Source organism: Mustela nigripes, chromosome 7 (genome assembly GCF_022355385.1).
Source record: "Mustela nigripes isolate SB6536 chromosome 7, MUSNIG.SB6536, whole genome shotgun sequence".
NCBI lineage: Eukaryota > Metazoa > Chordata > Mammalia > Carnivora > Mustelidae > Mustela > Mustela nigripes.
This window is the reverse complement of record NC_081563.1, coordinates 6269539-6289376: the sequence shown is the minus strand read 5'-3', so window position 1 is coordinate 6289376 and position 19838 is coordinate 6269539. Positions and strand designations below refer to the sequence as shown.

At 39.6% G+C, this 19838-nt stretch overlaps 1 protein-coding gene and 1 non-coding gene across 2 annotated transcripts in view; one reads left to right on the top strand and one right to left on the bottom strand.

Moving 5' to 3' along the window:
• ADAM17 (ADAM metallopeptidase domain 17) overlaps nt 1-19838 on the top strand; it is a 51993-nt gene that overhangs the window by 3978 nt on the left and 28177 nt on the right. The window contains exons 2-4 of the mRNA XM_059405129.1: nt 8059-8191; nt 12534-12664; nt 14078-14166. Of these exons, the coding sequence (XP_059261112.1) occupies nt 8059-8191; nt 12534-12664; nt 14078-14166 (353 nt within the window). The remainder of the gene's footprint in view (nt 1-8058; nt 8192-12533; nt 12665-14077; nt 14167-19838) is intronic.
• LOC132022880 (U6 spliceosomal RNA) lies at nt 15378-15484 on the bottom strand. Its single transcript, XR_009405771.1, has one exon. It is a non-coding gene; the product is annotated as a U6 spliceosomal RNA (small nuclear RNA).

Below are 19838 nucleotides of genomic sequence, written 5' to 3'. Positions count from 1 at the left end.
ACTTGATATTTCCCTCTCTGTATTCACAGGCACTTCAGATATAATATGTGCAAAATTACTTCCTGTCTACTTGTTTGATGAGAAGGAAGTATAGGATACAATGTTTAGTCTAGGAAGAGACAGAGGTCCTGGAAATTGTGGAAGTAGCCTCAGTGCCTAACTGGGATTTGTGTATGGACCAGTCTGTTTCCTTAGAGGGTCCTTTGGGTTGTGCTGATTTTTCTTGGGCTCAGCATTTCCATGTGATTGGTCTTGCTGGGGAATCTTGTCCCTGCTGAAGAGTTCTTGGTGGGGAATTACTGAGGTAGCTCATCCTCCATCCCCCACTAACTGGTGTAAACCCAGAAAATTAAGTTTTTAATTCCCAAGCTCCGGGTCCACTGCCTAGCAGAGAGCACTGCTCTCCTTTTTCTCATCCTTTAGTCACAGGGAGGGATTCCCCTACATCTAGGGCCTAATTCACGGTACCCTGGCCAGGTCACTGTCTTCTCTTGCATAATTTGGGGAGTCCTGAAGGACATTCAGGTCCCATGGGTCTACTGCACAAGCATACTAAACACTTTACAGCAGTCCTGGCTTTTTCCTTCCCGTTTCTGACGCCAGAAGTGGGAACATGGCACTGAGAGTGTCATCTTGGGAAACTGCGTCACACAGCAGAACAGTGGAGAATGAGAAGAGGGCTACTGGGTTTCTGCATTACACTTGTAAGTTGTATTCCAAGAATATTCAATTTATTGCAAAAAGAAAAGAGAAATTAAGTAAAAAGTCCACAAATGTTCCTGGACTTATTTTGTACAACAGTTGATTGTTTTTATCCTGGGACACCTCACACAGTGGATTAAGTGTCGGCCTTTGGCTCAGGTCATGATTGCAGGGTCCTGGGATCAAGTCCGGCATTGGGTTCCCTGCTCAGCGGGGAGCCTGCTAATCCCTCTGCATTCTGCTCCCCCTGCTTGTGTGTGCTCACTCTCTTTCTGACAAATAAATAAAATCTTAAAAAATTTTTTTAAAAAACTCTTTAAAATATTGGTTTTATCTTAAAAGTGTTAACTCTGAGCTTGACAAAAGAAATATGGATATAGTTTGTCATTGTAGAAGTCAGTGGCGGTAAAAACATATCCCAGCGATGAAAGAATTTGGGTGTGAACGAAGGGTGGAGTGGCAGGTTTATCAAATCTCTAGGCCACTTCACACCTCCATGGAGAAAGCCAGTTTATTGCAGGCCTGGAGCTCCAGCTTTCTCCTTACTCTTTGAGAACATATAGAAGGAATGAAGTAGGAGCTGCTTTTTACTGCCCATGTCAGTGTTGAGAATCGTACAAAGCACATTTGATTTCTTCCTGCTTAAAATCACTGTACGACTTATCAGTAACATAACTGCAAATATACGATGACTTAATGCAGAAAAGTCCTTTGTAAATGAACAGTGTAATTGCACACTATATAAAGAACAAGATGTAGTTGGGAACTCCAGAATCTTTGAGCATCCAGCTGTCCCCTTCTGTCAGCTCCTCCCCCCAAACTGTTCCTACACATGTGTCTTTTTTTTTTTTTTTTTTTTAAATCTCAGTGAACGTGGTGCCACTATCTACCCACGTACCCATGCCAGAAACCTTGGGGGTCTTTGGGTGATCTCTGCCTTCATTGCTTGGGTGCTTACGAGCTGATTTCCCAGACTCTGGCCTTGTTCCCCTCTCACCCACGCTCCACACTGCAGTCCCAGTGAAATTTCTTAACAGCCGTTGCCTGTCCACAGTCCAAAATCCTTAACTTAGTTCCCTGGCCCGTTACAACTGAATTCTGCCTGCCTCCAGTCTCACACCTCTTCCGATCTGTGTGCCATTGCCGCCTCCAGCTTCAGTGAGTTGCATTTTTCTTTGAAAATTATGCTCTGTTTCTTGGGAACTTCAGCAAATGTGTTATGCCCTCTACTTAGAACCCTGTCCTTTCTTTCTTGGCAGTCTCCTCATCCTTCTGGTTTTTTTTTTTTTTTTTTTATTTCAACTTTATTTATTTATTTATTTATTTAAAAAAATTTTTATTTATTTATTTGCCAGACAGAGATCACAAGTAGACAGGCAGGCAGAGAGAGAGGGGGGAAAGCAAGCTCCCTACTGAGCAGTCAGCCCGATGCGGGGCTCAATCCCCGGATCCTGGGACCATGACCTGAGCCAAAGGCAGAGGCTTTAACCCACTGAGCCACCCAGGCGCTCTATCATCCTTCTGGTCTTAACTTCAGTACTGTTTCCCTGGGAAAGCGTCCTTGGCTTGCCAGGTGGGGCCCTCCTCCTGCTCTGTCCTTCCATAACTTCTTGCAGCTTCCTCTCTCTTGGTACTTTACATACTTAACGATTTTTTGTGTGGTGGTCTTTCCTCTGGTGTCATAATATCAGAAATACATTTCTCTTTCTTTTCCATTATATCCTTGGTGGCTCGAAGGTGGAACACTTCCAGTCCATGTTGAAGAAATGACTAGGTAGAGTGTGCTAGAAGGGGGGAAACAGGTGCAGGATGTGTATGCAAAAAGGGAGCGGTGGGGTGGCAAATTTATAAGAGCAGTAAGGGAGGGCAGGTCTCTAAGACTAGAGGAGGCCAAGGGAGGGAAACCATGGCATGTGGCAGAGAAGAGTGGGGAGGGTTGGGCAGGGAATACCTAAATAAAGGAGTACTCTAGTCTAGTCTGACCTTTGAATTGTGTCTGTTGTTTTCTAATTTTGTGTTTGTAGCCAGCTAAAATGAGAAAAGCTCAGTTGTTTACAGGACTCCTGGGACAACTTGGAGAAAGCACAGAAGGTGTTTTCATTCTAGAGAGTGCTGGGCAGCCATTGTGGAGTGCTAAGAGAGATAATGAAGTGGCTTATACTTAAGTTTATTGAGAGATTTGGATACAGATGAAAGTATCTGGGAAGTGTTTCACATTCTGTTGAAACAGCTGTAGAAAGTTGAGATTACCAGTGGTTGGAATTTGGAGGTGAAGTACAGTGAGGTGACTGAGAGGGTCCTTGCTCGTGAAGGGCAGTAGTGAGCGTGGACTCTCCGCTTGTTGCAGGAGGGAGCGCCTGTACCGTGTTGTCTGCGATGGCTCCAGGGCATCCAGTGTGCGATATCTAGTTATTATAAGAGGACAAATTACAGTTGAAACACATTAGTTAGGTATTTTGAAACGCTTTAGCAAGCTACATTTTCAAAGTGCTTATTACGGAAAATACACTTAAAGATAACCAGTGATGTTACTATCGTGCTCTTTCTTTTTTCTAGACCTATTTTTTTACATAGTTAAGACCATGCAATACATGGGGCACCTCGGTGGCTCAGTGGGTTAAGCTTCTGCCTTCAGCTCAGGTCATGATCTCAGGGTCCTGGGATCGAGTCCCGCATCCGGCTCTCTGCTCGGCGGGGAGCCTGCTTCCTCCTCTCTCTCTGCTTGCCTCTCTGCCTACTTGTGATCTCTCTCTGTCAAATAAATTAAAAAAAAAAATCTTAAAATAAATAAAAAAGATAAAGATCATGCAATACAAATAGTTTTTTTAATCTACGCTTGTTTGTTTAATATGATAGTGTATTTTCCCATGTTCTTAAAAGCCTGTTGTTACCAGCATTTTTAATGACTGTAGTTTTTTTTTGTCATTTGGAAGTGGCATATAATTTATCTGTTTCTCCATTATTAATTTACCTTCTTTCTGATTTTTGTTCTTGAAAATAATGCAAGGCTGAGTAAGGACCATCTTTGTGCCCAAAGCTTTTATCTTCACTCTGAGCTGCTTCCTTGAGCCTAGTTCAGTGGTTCTCAAACCTGAGTGCATCAGCATCACCTGGAAGGCATTTTAAACACAGATCGCTGGGTCTTAACCCAAGGATTTCTGACTGAGTAGGACTGAGGAGACCTGAAAACTGGCCTTTTTAAAAAAAAATCATTTTTAAAAATTATTTTTTTAAATATTTCATTTATTTATTTGACAGATCACAAGTAGGCAGAGAAGCAGGCAGAGAGAGAGAGAGAGGGAGAAGCAGGTTCCCTGCTGAACAGAGAGCCCGATTCGGGGCTTGATCCCAGGATCCTGAGATCATGACCTGAACTGAAGGCAGAGGCTTAACCCACTGAGCCACCCAGGTGCCCCAAAACTGGCTTTTCTAACAAGTTCCCAGGTGATGTTGCTGTGTGGGGACCACACTTCAAGAACAACTGGCCTGTGTTATTGACAATGACACTACAGTATCGAGGTTAAGTTTCTCAGGCAGTAGGAGTGATTATGATCTTGAATGAAACTGAATTCATGTACCAACCTGTATCAGGGAAGTTGAAGAGCTGTAAAGGGTTGTATCAGCATCTCAGCCTTGAGGATTTGTGCGGCTTGTACACACGGCAGTGCTGTTTTTTGCAAGGTGCTGTGCTAGGTTTTGTGAGATAAGGGTACTGTGAGTAATGCAACCCAGCTCCCTTTTGGCTGTTTTACAGTCTGTGAAATAAGACAAATAAAACAGAAAGCCAGAAAAAAGGTATTAACAAAGGGCTACAGAATTCAGAGGGAGAGGAGATCATGTTTGGTTAGCACATCAAAAAGTAGGAGGTCAAGAAGTAGAAAAGGTCCAAGAAGAGCTAGGGTTGTTTTTTTTTTTTTTTTAAGATTTTATTTATTTATTTGACAGAGAAAGTGCGAGAGCGCAAGAGTGCAAGCAGGGGCAACGGCAGGGGGAGGGAGAAGCAGGCTCCCCTCTGAGTGAGGAGCTTGATTTGGGGCTTGATCCCAGGACCTTGGGATCATGACCTGAGCCAAAGGTAGACACTTTACTGACTCGACCACCCAGCTGCTCCTAGAATATATATATTTATTTAACTTTAAAAAAAATTGTTTAAAGAAGGCTCCACGCCGAATGCGGGACTTGAACTCATGACCCTGAGATCAAGAGTCACATAATGTACCGACTGAGCCTTCCAGGCACTCCAGAGCTAGGATATTTTTAAGGAATTTCGGAAGTATGATGTCAGTGAAGCTTGGGGTTTTCAGCCAGAGAAGCCCAAGTTCAAATCTTGGTTCTGTGCTAAATTAGCTTTGTGATATATTTCTCCTTGAACTTGTTTCTTCTTCTGTAAAAAGGGGATACTATACCAGGTATGTTGGTGTAGCTTACCTGACAAAACACACACTCAAAAATTATTGAATAGGGGCACCTGGCTGGCTCAGTCGGTAGAGCATGTGAATCTTGATCTTGGGTCCATGAGTTTAGCCCCACATTGGGCATGGAGCCTACATTAAAAAAAAAAAAAAAAAAAGTTGAATAAATGGTAAGTTTCTTGAAGGTTTTTCATTGGTGCTGCTAAGTATTGTAATTAACAAGGCCAAATCACCAAGGCCTATCTATTGGCATAAAAGTGATTGATGCCTTTTGAAACAGCCTTTCTATGGATTTTTTTTTTTAAGATTTTATTTATTTATTTGACAGACAGAGATCACAAGTGGGCAGAGAGGCAGGCAGAGAAGAGGAGGAAGCGGACTCCCAGGACCCTGAGATCATGACCTGAGCCAAAAGCAGAGGTTTTAACCCTCTGAGCCACCCAGGTCCCCAGGATTGTATTTTAAAGGAAATCTTATTGATGAAAAACTAGCGGTAGCAAAGAAGTGTGAACTTGCTGTCATTTTATTTAATATTATCTTGAGTTAGAGACTTGGATGGCTTTTTTTTTTTTTTTTTAAGATTTCATGCATTTATTTTAGAGCGAGCTCGAGCACACTGGGGGAGAGGGAAAGGGAGAGAAATAGACTCACCACTGAAAAAAAAAGCTCCACACAGTTCGATCTCATGAGCCTGAGATCATGACCTGAGCCAAAATCAAGAGTCAGTCGCTTATCCGACTGAGCCACTCTGGTGCCCCGACTTGGATGGACTTTGATGGAATTTACTTTTATCGTATAACTGCTTGCTTACCTATTGTTTTCCTCAGGTTTGCCCAAATATTGTGTAACAGCGAAGCATCTTTCTTTTGACCACTCTTTATAAACTGGCCCTGCCTAGTCCCTGTCTTTGCTATTCTGCTTTAATGTCCATGGCACTGACCTGTATTGTGTATCGCCTGTCTGTGCTACTGACCCGAGTGCTGCAGGAAGCAAGGACTTTGCTGTATTTAATGCTGTATCCGCACTGAGACCAGAGTCTGGCATGTAACAGTGAATTAATGATTGGGTGAATGAACCAATTGAGGATCATATTTAGGAGAAGAGGGAAGAGAAGAGTATTGGGTCAGTTCTTTTAAAAGTGGTTTTATGGGCATATTTAACCTCAGTAACAATATACTTGTATTTTAAGCTCCTGGTGGTATATTTTTAAGGCCATTCTAAGTCCGGTGGAATGATTTTGAATACCATTCCCTCTGTAGTGATATTTGTTGAGAGAAACGGAAAGCATCAGCTCACATATTTTTAGACAGTTTGTACAGAGACTCCAGTCACCAAAATTGTCTTCCAAAAACCCTCCTGGTTTTGGAAGAGGTAGCAGAGTTGCTGATGAAAAGTGACTTACATTGTAGCATATACTTTATGGTGTTTACTTTTGCTCTGTACCAAATAAAAACATTTTGTTTTATCTTTGGGGCAGCACATCTTTGCTTTCGTTGGGTTCCAAGTCAGTTGGGTAAAATAATTAATGTTGGTTTTTATTCAGGGATTAGTTTGGTCATATCACTTCTACTTTCTGATGTCCAGTGGATTGTTTGTTTTGCTGTGTCTGTTGAAGGCAGCAATGATTAGGATATTACCACTTTTTTGCTCTTTAATTTGGAAAATATAATTTTTCTGTAAAGATTTTACCTTTGGTTTACTGAGGTCATTAATACATTTGTTGCTGTTTCATACTACACATTAATTGATAAGGTATTGATACAGCCCCAAGTTAGCAGTGATCAGGTCAAGTTGGTCACCTTCTTCTTAGAAATTCTAAGCAGGCAAGCCAGAAATGCCTTTAATTTAGAATTTAGCTGATTGTGTAATATGATGTAATGTGATACTCAGAGATATCAAAATTATTACATCTAGTATGGATATGAACTCATGATTCCCTAATTGTCACAAGTAACTTTCCTCATTGATTTGTTTGATCTAGGATCTAGGTTCACACATTGTGTTCTTGTCTATAGTAGTCCCTACTTACCTGTGGGGGATACGTCCCAAGACCCCCAGTGGATGCCTGAAACTGTGGATAGTACTGAACCCTAGGATAGAATGTTTTTCCTTTACATACAAACCTGTGGTAAAGTTTCATTTATAAATTAGGCATAGGAAGAGATTAATAACAGTAATAATAAAATAGAACAGTTATAACAATAGACCATAATAAAAGTTACATGAATGCGGTCTCTCCCAGAGTCCTTTTTTTTTTTTTTTTTAAATGGGCTCTCTGCCCAGCGTGGGGCTTGAACTCACAACTCCAAGATCAAGAGTTGCATGATGTATCATCTGAGCCAGCCAGGCAGGCGCCCCTCCTAAGGTCTTACTATACTTACCCGTCTTGTGATGATGTGAGATGATAAACTGCATAAATGTTGAGATGAAGTGAGGTGAGTGATACAGGCATTTTGACCTCGTGTTAGGCTCACATACTGAGAGCCACCCACACTGACAGACTCACTTCTGATAGACCACAGCTGACTTTCGGGAACTGAACCCTCTCAACTGGAAACCGCAGATAAGGGAGGACCATTGTATTATGTCTTTGCTTGTCCCTTCTTTCCCAGACCATTTATTTCCTGAAGAAACTGGGTTGTTTAAAATTTTGTAGGGATTCTGACATTCTGGATGCAACTGATTGTTTTCTAAGGTTGTTAGTTAATTTGGCAATCTAATCCCTTTGTGTCTTAAAAACTGGAAGTTAGGTCTTGATTAAATTCAGCTTAATTTGTGGTTTTTTTTTGCTTTTTATTTATTTTGGCAAGAATGCTTCATAGGTTGTGCTTAGCACTTCAAAATGCATTGTCAGAAAGAGTTTCTTGTCAGACTTTATCATTGTAGTGATACTACAATTAATTAGTAAGTTTAGGTGTTAATAACCTTTTTACCTTTGTTTCAGAAAAGCTTGATTCTTTACTCTCAGACTACGATATCCTCTCTTTATCCAATATCCAACAGCATTCAGTAAGAAAAAGGGATCTACAGGCCTCAACACATTTAGAAACACTACTGACTTTTTCAGCCTTGAAAAGGTAATTTGGATTATTTATAGAAAACTTTGCGGGCAATGGGGGCTTAGTTTGGCAAAAGTAGAAGAATAAGGGTGTTTACTGGGGTCTTAGGAAGTTACATTTTAAAAATTTGTAATATAATTACAGTCAGTAATAATTCTTATATTGCTTATTGCTTATTCCAAAATTCATAGTGATGATTATTAAAAACAAACAAATGGGTGTTCCAAAGGTATTAATGATGGTAATGATGTTTATGGGATTCTAAAAAAGGATTTTAATTAATTGAATGGTTTTTAATACCCTAAAATATTTTTTTCTACTTTAGAACCATCAGCTGTGTACTAACTAATATCTTTATTTTATGTATGAAGACACTGAGGTTTAGAAATCAAAGATTTGTTCAGGACCCCATAGCCTTGTGATAATAAATTAATATAGTGCCATAAATCAATATGGTCTCTCTGGGTAGTAATTTTGCTTTCTCTTAGTTTTGCAGATGTAAATCTATTAGATAATTGCAGGTCTCGTTCTAAAGTCTTTTTAGGGAGCTTTACTAATATCAAAACACACCCTGAGAGAATGTAAATGGGCTGAATCACTCTGTATTTGAAGGCGAGGCTACTTCCCCAACAAATGATGAAGGCCTGTTTTTACTTTTTTAAATCTTTTTTTTTTTCTTTAAGATTTTGTTTATTTATTTGAGAGAGAGTGAGAGAGAGAGAATGAGCAGGGGGAGGGGTAGGGGAGAAGCAGACTCTTTGCTGAGCAGGGAGCCTGATGTGGAGCTCAGTCCCAGGACTCTGGGATCATGACCTGAGCTGAAAGCAGTTGCTTAACTGACTGAGCCGCCCAGGCTCCCCACAGCAAATATTTTAAAAAAAGAAAGTAATACATTCACTTGGTTTAAAAAGCGAACTGCGGAGGGTATAAGAAATTTTCAGGTGCTCCTCAAACTTTGCAAATGCATAAGTTTCCCAAATTTCTAAAAGATTTTAGTGCATATTTTTTGCATATAGATCTGTGTACATGTAGGTAATACAGGTAAGTAGATTTATCTCCTTTTTAACAGCTGCATAAATATTTCTATTTCATAGAACTGTAATGGTTTGTTCGCTAATAACCCATAGATACATATTGTTTAACTGAAGTGATTTTTGTTTTCTGTAGCAAACAGCGCTCTGATAACTATCGTTGTGACTATATCTTATTTAGGTATTTTTATAGGATACATTCCTGAAAGGAGAATGAGTCAAGGGTATACATACTGTAAATGTTTACTGTTGTTACCATATTTCTTCCTAAAGACATTAGCCCAGTTTGTTGTTCTAGCAGCAGTGTATGAGCTTACCGATAACCTGTAAGGTTATCCTTAGAGGATATATCCTTATCCTTACATATATCCTTATCCTGTAAGGATAACCTTACAGGTTATAGGTAAGGATATACCTTACAGGTTATCGGTAAGAATATATAATCCTTGGCAATACTCGTTTTTATCAGCCCTTAATTTTTGTCCCTGTGAAAAGGGATAGAGTCTCATAGTTGTCTTGATTTTCATTTTGTGTGAAATTGAGCATCTTTTCATGTGTTTATAAGTCATTTATTTTTCTGTGTCTACCTTTTTGTATCCTTTTATCATTCTTCTGATTGGTTTATTCTGTCATGCTTAGTATATTTATCATATGTATAACTGATATCTCATGCAAATACATTTTATAATATCTTTTTTGGCTTTTTTAAAGTTATTGCCATTATCCTTAGATTATTTCTGAATAATTTCTTTCTATCAGAGTTCATAAATTGTTGTGTTGTTTGTTCCAGACCTATAGTAAATTTGAGCAGTGATGATATTAATCATAGTCCTAGTTTGTCCGTTACTTTGTGTAATTCACTTTGTGTGTGCTATCTCTAATTCTCATTGTGCTCCACAAAGTTTTCGTTCCTCTGATTTTAGGGGGAAAAAATTGAGACTCAGAGAAGTTGGGTAACTTGCTCAAGGTCACTCAACTAGTAAGTGGAAGATAAAGGATTTGAATTCAAGCCTGTGCTATTTTAGCTGTGCTGATAGGGATTTTGGTGAAGGAGCAGGTATAGTAGTAAACGGTAAATAGGAGCAAAGGATAAGGGGAAAACTGCAAAATAAGAACTCAGAAGTTAGCTTTCTAAGTTTCTTTTTTCAGTTTAGGTTGGAGATGTCTTGTAAAGTTTTTTCTATGGGGGAAATACTCCCATAACCTCACACATTCCTCTCTTCTGGGTCTCATAGATGTCACTGATTTTTTTCTTTTTTCAATTTTATTTATTTGCAGGGAACACAAGCAGGGGGGAGTGGGAGAAGTGGGAGCCCAATTCAGGGCTTGATCCCAGGACCCTGGGATCATGATCTGAGCTGAAGGTAGACGCTTAATGCCTGAGCCACCCAGGCGCACCAGATGACATTGATTGTTTAAGAGAATGTTCAACAATATCTGTGTATTATCTCTCTGTGTAAGGAGGCAGGGAGGTTTGTAATTTATCTTACAGAGTTTCCATCAAGTTTTTTTTTTTTTTTTTTTTAAGGTTTATTTATTTATTTGACAGAGAGAGGCATAGCAAGAGTGGGAACACAAGCAGGGGGAGCGGGAGAGGGAGAGGTAGGCTTTCTGCCAAGGCAGGAGCCTGATGTGGGGCACGATCCCAGGAGTCTGGGATCATGACCTGAGCCAAAACTAGGTGCTTAACCACTGAGCCACCCAGGCACCTCCTCTGAAGTGTTTAAATGGAGATGTATCTAACCGTGCAGGAAAACTTTGGACCAGGTACTTTAAAATAGTTTATTTCATTTAACCCTCCAAAACTATTCAGTTAGTAGGTGGTATTATGGTATTATTTTCATTTGTAGATGAAAATACTTAGGTTCAGAGGTAAAGGCCAAGATCAAGCACTAAGTGGTGGAGACAGGATTTGAGCTAGGTTTGTCAGACTCCAAAGCCCTTTCTGTTACACTGTTACACATTTGAAATGATCAGTTTATATAGGGCCGAACTTACCAATGTGAAGATGCTCATTACTAGATGGTAATTGTAAAAGATCAGATTTTCTGGTTTCTGAAACTGAATAATGCATTTAGAATAGGCTTGCCTTTTTTTTTTTTTTTTTTTTTTTTTTTTAAACAAAGTCATCAGTGTAACGGAAAAAATCGTAGCTGTGAATGTGTGGGAAGATATGTTTTAGGAGAACAGGAGAAGATGGTCTAAGGATTTTTGAAATAATGTTCTGTTGTCTCTTTCCCTCTGACCATTAAAAAACCACCAGCGAACTAAAATTACCTTGTTTTGCTCAAAAAGTTAAAAATACTTGTTGCTATGGAGACAGCCCCAGTCTAGATTCTTTCTGGCAGTGTAGACTTAGGCAAACCCACGGGAAGTAACATTTCATAGTTTCAGCCCCACAGTTGACAAAATTTGTTCCTGTGGTTGAGATGAAAAACATACCTTTATCTTTGGTATTCATGGGCACATTGAAAGGGTAAATAATAATTGAAAAATTCTTGCTCACCACACCCAGATTTATGTCAGAACTGAAACTGGTAGAAAACAAAAGAATATTAAGCTGACTAAATAACTAAGTATGTATTTTAATGTCTATGTTGGATATCTTACATTTATTTTCCTCGTAGGAATTGCAGATTAATTTTTTTAAAGAGATGTTCTCTTTAGAAGGAGAAAAAAAAGCATGAGTGCTTTTAAATATAGAAAGTAGCAGTGATTAATTTTGCAGAGCAATAAAACCGGCTTGATTGCTAGAGCAGCACTGTGTAGGCTTTTGAAATACAGCATTTTGGTTTCCAGGTTCATCCTTTACTAGCTGTGTAACCTTGAGTGTGTTGATTGACCTTTAACTGGCGATATTTACTGTGTGAAGTGGAGACAGCATAAGCAGAGCATGTAGCACTGAGTAGGTGTTCAGTAAGTCATACCTAATACCAGGCATTGGTAAATTTTTTAGCAGGATTTGGACTTAAACTGTCCATGTGTGTTTCCTTATTCTTCAGTCTCCAGGAAATATGAACCCATAAGCTGTTTGAATATTTTTCCTCCTAATTCTAGTCTTTTGTTTTGCTGAATTCTTAACAGCCTAAAGAAATTTGTCAAAAAAATTTTTGTCTATTCGTCTTTGTAGGTGACATAATGCTAAATACCTAGTAAAACAGTGATAACTTGCATAGTCTTTTATTAATGTCAGCTCTCAAGTTATTTTTAAGTAAGCTTAATTTTATGTGCTTAGAATAAAATTTTATGTGAAAATTTTATGTGCAGTAAAATTTTATGTGAAAATTTTATGCGCTTACAGTAAAAAGTGGATGCACGTTTTTCTTTAGGCATTTTAAATTATACCTGACATCAAGTACTGAACACTTTTCCCAAAATTTCAAAGTCGTGGTGGTAGATGGTAAAGACGAAAGTGAGTACACCGTGAAATGGCAGGACTTCTTCAGGGGACACGTAGTTGGTTAGTATGAAGCTTGTTTGTTTGCCCTTGTGTCTGGGGGTATTAGGTGTCCAGATCTAGTTGGATTCATATTCTTTTTTGGTGGGAGGAAGAAGGGGTGTCAAAGGACTGCTTTTCGTTGTATCTAAGCTCTGTAAGTTTGAACGGAGGAACGGTCAAACAGGAGGAAATGAGGATTATCTTAGCATGGATACTGATTGTCTATTTTAATGATTACAGTGAATTTCCTCCTTTTTTTTTTTTTTTTTAAGATTTTGTTTATTTATTTGTGAGAGAGATCACAAGTCGGCAAAGAGGCAGGTGGGTGGGTGGGGGAGGGAGGGAGCAGGCTCCCTGCTGAGCAGAGGGCCTGGTACAGGGCTTGAACCCAGGACCATAAAATCATGACCTGAGCCACCCAGGTGCAGTATTTCCTCCCATTTGATAAGAATTTAACCTCTTGTCTCCAGGGAAGGATCGTAGGCTTTCTTTATGAGATTTTAAACAGGGAAGCTAGGAGGTAAAATAATTGACTTTATGATTCTGTTAAGTACTTATCTAAGATGATGTATCAAATGAGCAATTGTGGGCTTACTTGTGGAACTTCCTCTGCAGAAAAAGAAATGGCATTAAAATCTGCAAATAGGGCGCCTGGGTGGCTCAGTTGTTAAGCATCTGCCTCCACTCAGGTCATGATCACAGGGTCCTGGGATTGAGGCCCACATTGGGCTCCATGCTTGGCGGGAAGCCTGCTTCTCTCTCTCCCACGCTCCCTGCTTGTGTTCCGGCTCTCTCTGTGTCTCTCTCTGTCAAATAAATAAATAAAATCTTAAAAAAAAATCTGCAAATAGAGCAAGCCCTGTGTGTTCCAGATTATGCTTTCTGCCCTCCTCTTAGTTTATTCGTGTTCTCTCTCTCTCTTTTTTTTTTTTTTTTTTTTTGAGGAGGGGGTGGAGGGGGCAGAGGCAGAGGGAGAGAGAGAATCCTAAGTAGACTCCACACCAAGCGCAGACCCTGTTGGGGCTTGATCTCACAACCCTTAGATCATGACCAAGCTAAAATCAAGAATTGGATGCTTAATCAACTGAGCCACCCAGGCACCCTTCTCTTAGTTCTTTCTTAACCAGTAATAAGTGATGTTATTTCGGAAGAACATCTACACGTTTGTTTTTGGTTTTGTTTTATAACACACTGGGAAATTTTTACAAGAAGATTGAGGGAAAGAGAAAGGTTTCAGATGAGTTGAGGCTACTCGTTGGAGATGTGACTATCTTGCTGCTTACTGGGGCCTCTGTTTCTTTGTGGCAGATTTCTACAGTACCTAGGCGCATTCCACTCTGATGAAGGACTCTGTTGATTTTTATTGACACTAGTGCATAGTTTATTTTTTGATGTAAGTATTTCTTAATGATGGATTTTTCTTTTTCTCTTAAGGTGAGCCTGACTCTAGAGTTCTAGCCCACATAGGAGATGATGATATTACAATAAGAATCAACACAGATGGGGCGGAATATAATATAGAGGTAAATCTATATGTACATTTTGTTGGGGGAAGAGGGAGCTGTTAAAAAAGCCATTTCCCAGTTGTTTTAAGAAGACAAAGGTCTTTAATTATACTTACTTCTTTTTTCCTTGTGTTTGAAGTTTTTTACCAGTGAATTAGATGATTTTTTAAAATAACTAAAAAAAATTTTTATAAACATATAATGTATTATTAGCCCCAGGGGTACAGGTCGGTGAATCGCCAGTTTTACACACTTCACAGCACTCACCATAGCACATACCCTCCCCAGTGTCCATAACCCCACTGCCCTCTCCCTACCGCCACCCCCCCACTCCCCAGCAACCCTCAGTTTGTTTTGTGAGATTAAAATTCTCTTACGGTTTGTCACCCTTCCGATTCCATCTTGTTTCATTCATTCTTCTCCTACCCCCCAAACCCCCTACGTTGCATCTCCACTTCCTCATATCAGGGAGATCATATGATAGTTGTCTTTCTCCGACTGACTTATTTTGCTCAGCATAATACCCTCTAGTTCCATCCACGTCATCGCAAATGGCAAGATTTCATTTCTTTTGATGGCTGCACAGTATTCCATTGTATACATAGACCACATCTTCTTTATCCATTCATCTGTTGATGGATATCTAGGTTCTTTCCATAGTTTGGCTATTGTGGACATTGTTGCTATAAACATTTGAGTGCACGTGCCCCTTCGGATCACTACGTTTGTATCTTTAGGGTAAATACCCAGTAGTGCAATTGTTGGGTCATAGGGTAGCTCTGTTTTCAACTTTTTGAGGAACCTCCATGCTGTTTTCCAGAGTGGCTGCACCAGCTTGCGTTCCCACCAACAGTGTAGGAGGGTTCCCCTTTCTCTGCATCCTCGCCAGCATCTGTCATTTCCTGACTTGTTAGTTTTAGCCATCCTGACTGTTGTAAGGTGATATCTCATTGTGGTTTAATTTGTATTTCCCTGATGCCAAGTGATCTTGAGCACATTTTTATGTGTCTGTTGGCCATCTGGATGTCTTCTTTGCAGAAATGTCTGGTCATGATCTCTGCCCATTTCTTGATTGGATTATTTGTTCTTTGGGTGTTGAGTTTGCTAAGCTCCCTATAGATTTTGGACAGTAGCCCTTTATCCGATATGTTCTTTGCTAATATCTTCTCCCATTCTGTCATTTGTCTTTTGGTTTTGTTAACTGTTTCCTTTGCTGTGCAAAAGCTTTTAAAAATATGGAACGCTTTACAAATTTGCATGTCATCCTTGTGCAGGAGCCATGGTAATCTTCTCTGTATCACTCCAATTTTAGTATATATGCTGCCGAAGCGAGTACTAGATGATTTTTTATAAAAAAGAAGGTAATATTTTCTACACATCTGAGAAGCCGTCATAAAATGCACCCTGTATTTCTAAATGCCATAACTGAAAGAAGGTCACACGTGGAATGGATAATGGGAGGAAAAACTTTCTTTCTCTCCTGATTCATTTTTTAATTCTTTCTTTAATAATTCTACTGTAAGTATAAATGTTCTTAAAGCCAAAGTCAAGTCTTATTTCTCCTGTTCCCTCTTAGATGCTCAGGAAATGCAAGATCAATAAAAGGTGATAGTTCGTATTCTGAGAAGTTAAAAGAGGAAACTCTTTTAAGGCTCTGGGCTGCTCTTGCACTGAAGTACTAGCAGTAGAAACCAAATTAGCTATTTTGTACAGGCTGTATAACCCTGTGTCCTACACTAAGCCAGAAAACAAAACGTTGCCACAGATTTATGGATTGAAGCTTCTGTTTCTAGGAAGATGCGAATACTCTGGGTGGTCGTGACTCTGAACCAGCAGCTGTGGGGAAACAGTAATTACGGTTGGTCAGATTGAAAGTTTAATGTGGGGGCGCGTGGGTGGCTCAGTGGGTTAAGCCACTGCCTTCGGCTCAGGTCATGATCTCAGGGTCCTGGGATCGAGTCCCGAATCAGGCTCTCTGCTCAGCAGGGAGCCTGCTTCTTCCTCTCTCTTTCTGCCTGCCTCTCTGCCTACTTATGATCTCTCTCTGTCAAATAAATAAAATCTTTATTAAAAAAAAAAAAAAGAAAGAAAGTTTAATGTGTATCTGAGTGCTGATTGGGTTAGGACCACATGCTGGTGCTATAAATGCTGTAAATTTTTTTTTTTAAGATTTTATTTTTTGACAGAGCACAAGCAGGGGGAGGGGCAGAGGGTGAGGGAGAAGCAGGCTCCCTGCCGAGCAGGGAGCCCCATATGGGGCTTGATTCCAGAACCGTGAGATCATGACCTGAGCCAAAGGCAGATGCTTAACAATGGAGCCACCCAGTGTCCCAATACTATAAATTTTAATAACATCCAGTTTGCATGGCTGCTAGTCATTTGTCCATCCTTGTGAAAGAGAAGTCTGTCTCTGGCCTTGCGATCTATTTTGGTCTGCTAGTATGTAGACCATCTAATGTCAGTGTTATGGGGAGCCTAGCTTACCAGAAAGAGTCAGAAAATTAGCACAAATTAAATGAGCATTTACTTCAAAATAGGCGAATTAGTTAAGTCTTAAATTTACTTATTCTTTTAGTTAGTCCATTTTTAAAATGTACCTGTATTTTAAAAAGTGCTCCCAGAAATTTTCAGAAAATATATCTGAAATCTTACTGAGAGATGGAACTACTGTTAACATTTTGATGAGTATCCTTCTAAACTTTTTTCTGTACATGTATACATACTTAGGTGTTTGTACTTTTTCCTATAACATTAGGACCATACAGTATGTACAGTTTGTTGTCATGCAGTTTTTTAAAAAGATTATTTATTTGAGGGGGGAGGAGAGAGAGAGAGAGTGAGCACCAGCAAGGGGGTGGGGCAGGGAGAGAGGGTGAAGGACGATCCTCTCCGAACAGGGAGCCCGACACAGGACTTGATCCCAGGAGTACACGGTCATGACCTCAGCAGAAGGCAGCTGCTTACGCAACTGAGCCACCCAGACACCCCTGTTGTCACATTTTTTCTAAATTTTTTTTAAAAATTCAGTTTAGTTAACATATACTATCATGCGTTTTTTAAAAATTTAAGTATAATTGTGAACATTTTTTCGTATTAATAAATGAAGATCCAAATTAGGGTCGTTAAAAATATTTTATTTATTTATGTGACAGCAGACAAGCTGGCAGAACAGCAAGCAGAGGGAGAGGGAGAAGCAGGCTCCCCGCTGAGCAAGGAGCCCTAGGTGAGCCAGGACCTTGAGATCATGACCTGAGCCAAAGGCAGATGAGTCACCCAGGCGCCACTAAAGTTTTTAATAAATGCTGCCTGTTGGTTCCTTGAAACATGGTACTGTTTATTCAACCAGTCTCCCATTGATGTTCATTTTTTTGTTTGTTTGTTTCTAATTTTTTGAAATAAAAAATGCTACAGGGGCTCCTGGGTGACTCATCGGCTAAGTGCCCGCCTTTGGTTCAGGTCATGATCCCGGAGTCCTGGGATTGGGCCCAGTGTCAGGCTCCAGAGCCTGCTTCTCCCTCTCCCCCTGCCACTCTCCCTGCTTGTGCGCATGCATGCGTACGTGTTCTCTCTGTCAAATAAATAGTATGTTAAAGTGCTATAGCAAACAGCTTGGGCACGCCTTTCGGTGCATGTATTTAGGTAGGACAGTCTTGGTGATCGGAAATCCTGTGGGTTTGGGGAGGACACCGTGTCGGCTGAGCCAGGGTTCCATATTAGCCGCTCTCGCAGCTAGGCAGCTGCAGAGCTTTGTTCCGTCCCCTCACCGAGGTGGATGTGGGTCGGGTCATCCTTCTCCAGCTTGTAGCTCTGATGTCTGGACACATCCTTCAAGGTTGCCACAGATTGGAAGTGAAGCTAGAGAATCCTGCAGGGGCTTTTAAGGGCCAGACCTGGAATTGGCTACATCACTTCCACCCAGGTGGGACTGGAACTCTTGTCTCTGACATGCCTACAAAGCAGCCTGGGAAATATCCTCTTGTCTTGTGCTCAGAAAGAAAACAGTGTAGGGAATGCTCAGCATTGTTTCTGCCACTGTGCCTGTGTCTGCTTATTTCCTTAGAAGAATCTATTCCTTTTTAATTCAAAATGTGTACATGTAGGATCCAAGTTAAATTTACTCAGATTCCTCACTTTTCCAAATAATTTCTTGGGGAGAATTAGCAATTCTGTTTCCATCCATATCTCCTTGTCTCACTAAATAAAAAAAAAAATGGATATAATTAATATTTTATTGTGTGATGTTTACTTAAAAGTAAACTCAGCAGGTTTATTGAAGGACTTCAATAAAAAATAGAAAAAGTGGTTTACTACAATGGCAGTTTTCATATCCTTTATTATATAATTCTTACCTGCACTTAGCTTGATACAAAAATGATAAAATCTTAGACCTCAGAGTCAACAGGAAAATGTATATATCTTGTTTTTAATATTTCACTATTAAAAATTTTAAGCCTTTACTGATTTTATCACCAAAGTTTGCTATTTATATAAATAAGCCTAGGTTAAACTTTAATCATAAGATTATTTTCTCTATTTCAACTTGCTTTGAAAATGTTCAAATTTACAGAAGAATTATAGAATACCCTATAACCCTTCATTAACTAATAATGTAATACCATGTTTGCTTTATTGTCCACCCCCACCACCAATCCTTTGAAAATAAGTTATAGACATCAGGACACTTCACCCCTGAATGCTTTAGTGTGCATCTCCTAACGGTAAGGATATTCTTCTACATGGCCACAAAAACAATAACATACCTAAGTAAACAAACATAATCTAAAAATGCATGGTCAGAACATCTAGTCATCCTCAAAATCTCCTTCATAGTTATTTCCCCCGCAGTTTAGGGTCCAAGAGGTTCTTGCCTCTTACTTAGTTATTCATCAGATGACTTTTTCTGGCAAATTGTTAATAGTGGTGAAAATAGGATTTGCTTTTATTAGCAGTAATGGTAGCTACTCTTATCTTGAAATCTTAGTAAGTAACTGCATTCATTATTTTACGTTATCTTCAAGATAGGTGTATAAGTACTTTACCCAGTGAGAAAAGTTATCTTCAGGTAAGTTACTTGTTGAAGATACACAGTAGGGGTATGGTTGAGGTTTAAACCTGGGTATCCCTGACCCCAAATCCTGAAGTTTTTTTCTGTGTCATACTGACTATATCAGGAAACTTAATATGAATTTAGAAATGTTCGTCCAAAAAAACCATTTTTGTCTTTTACTATTTGTAGGCCAGACGAAGGTCCCTACAGCCAAGGTGTTGGTTAGGTAACTTTCTGAGGTTTCTGCTAGCTCTGCCGCTCATTGTTTCTTAAATCTACCTCATGTGGATTATGAAAGAAGATCCACACACATACCTTTGACCTTTGAACAACATGGATTTGAACTATAGGGGTCCACTTTATATACAGATTTTTTTCAGTAAATGTATTGAAAGATTTGTGGAGATTTGCAACAATTTGAAAAAACTTGCAGATGAACCATGTAGCCTAGAAATAATGAAAAAATTAAGTTAGGTATTATTGTAAGAATATATTGTATAATACATCTAATGTATAAAATATGTAAATTGACTGTGTTGTTGGTAAGGCTATGGTTAACAGTAGGATGTTAGTATTGTTTTGGAGACATCAGAGTTACATATGATGGATTTTCAGCTGCATGGGGGGGGGGGGGGGGGGGTGT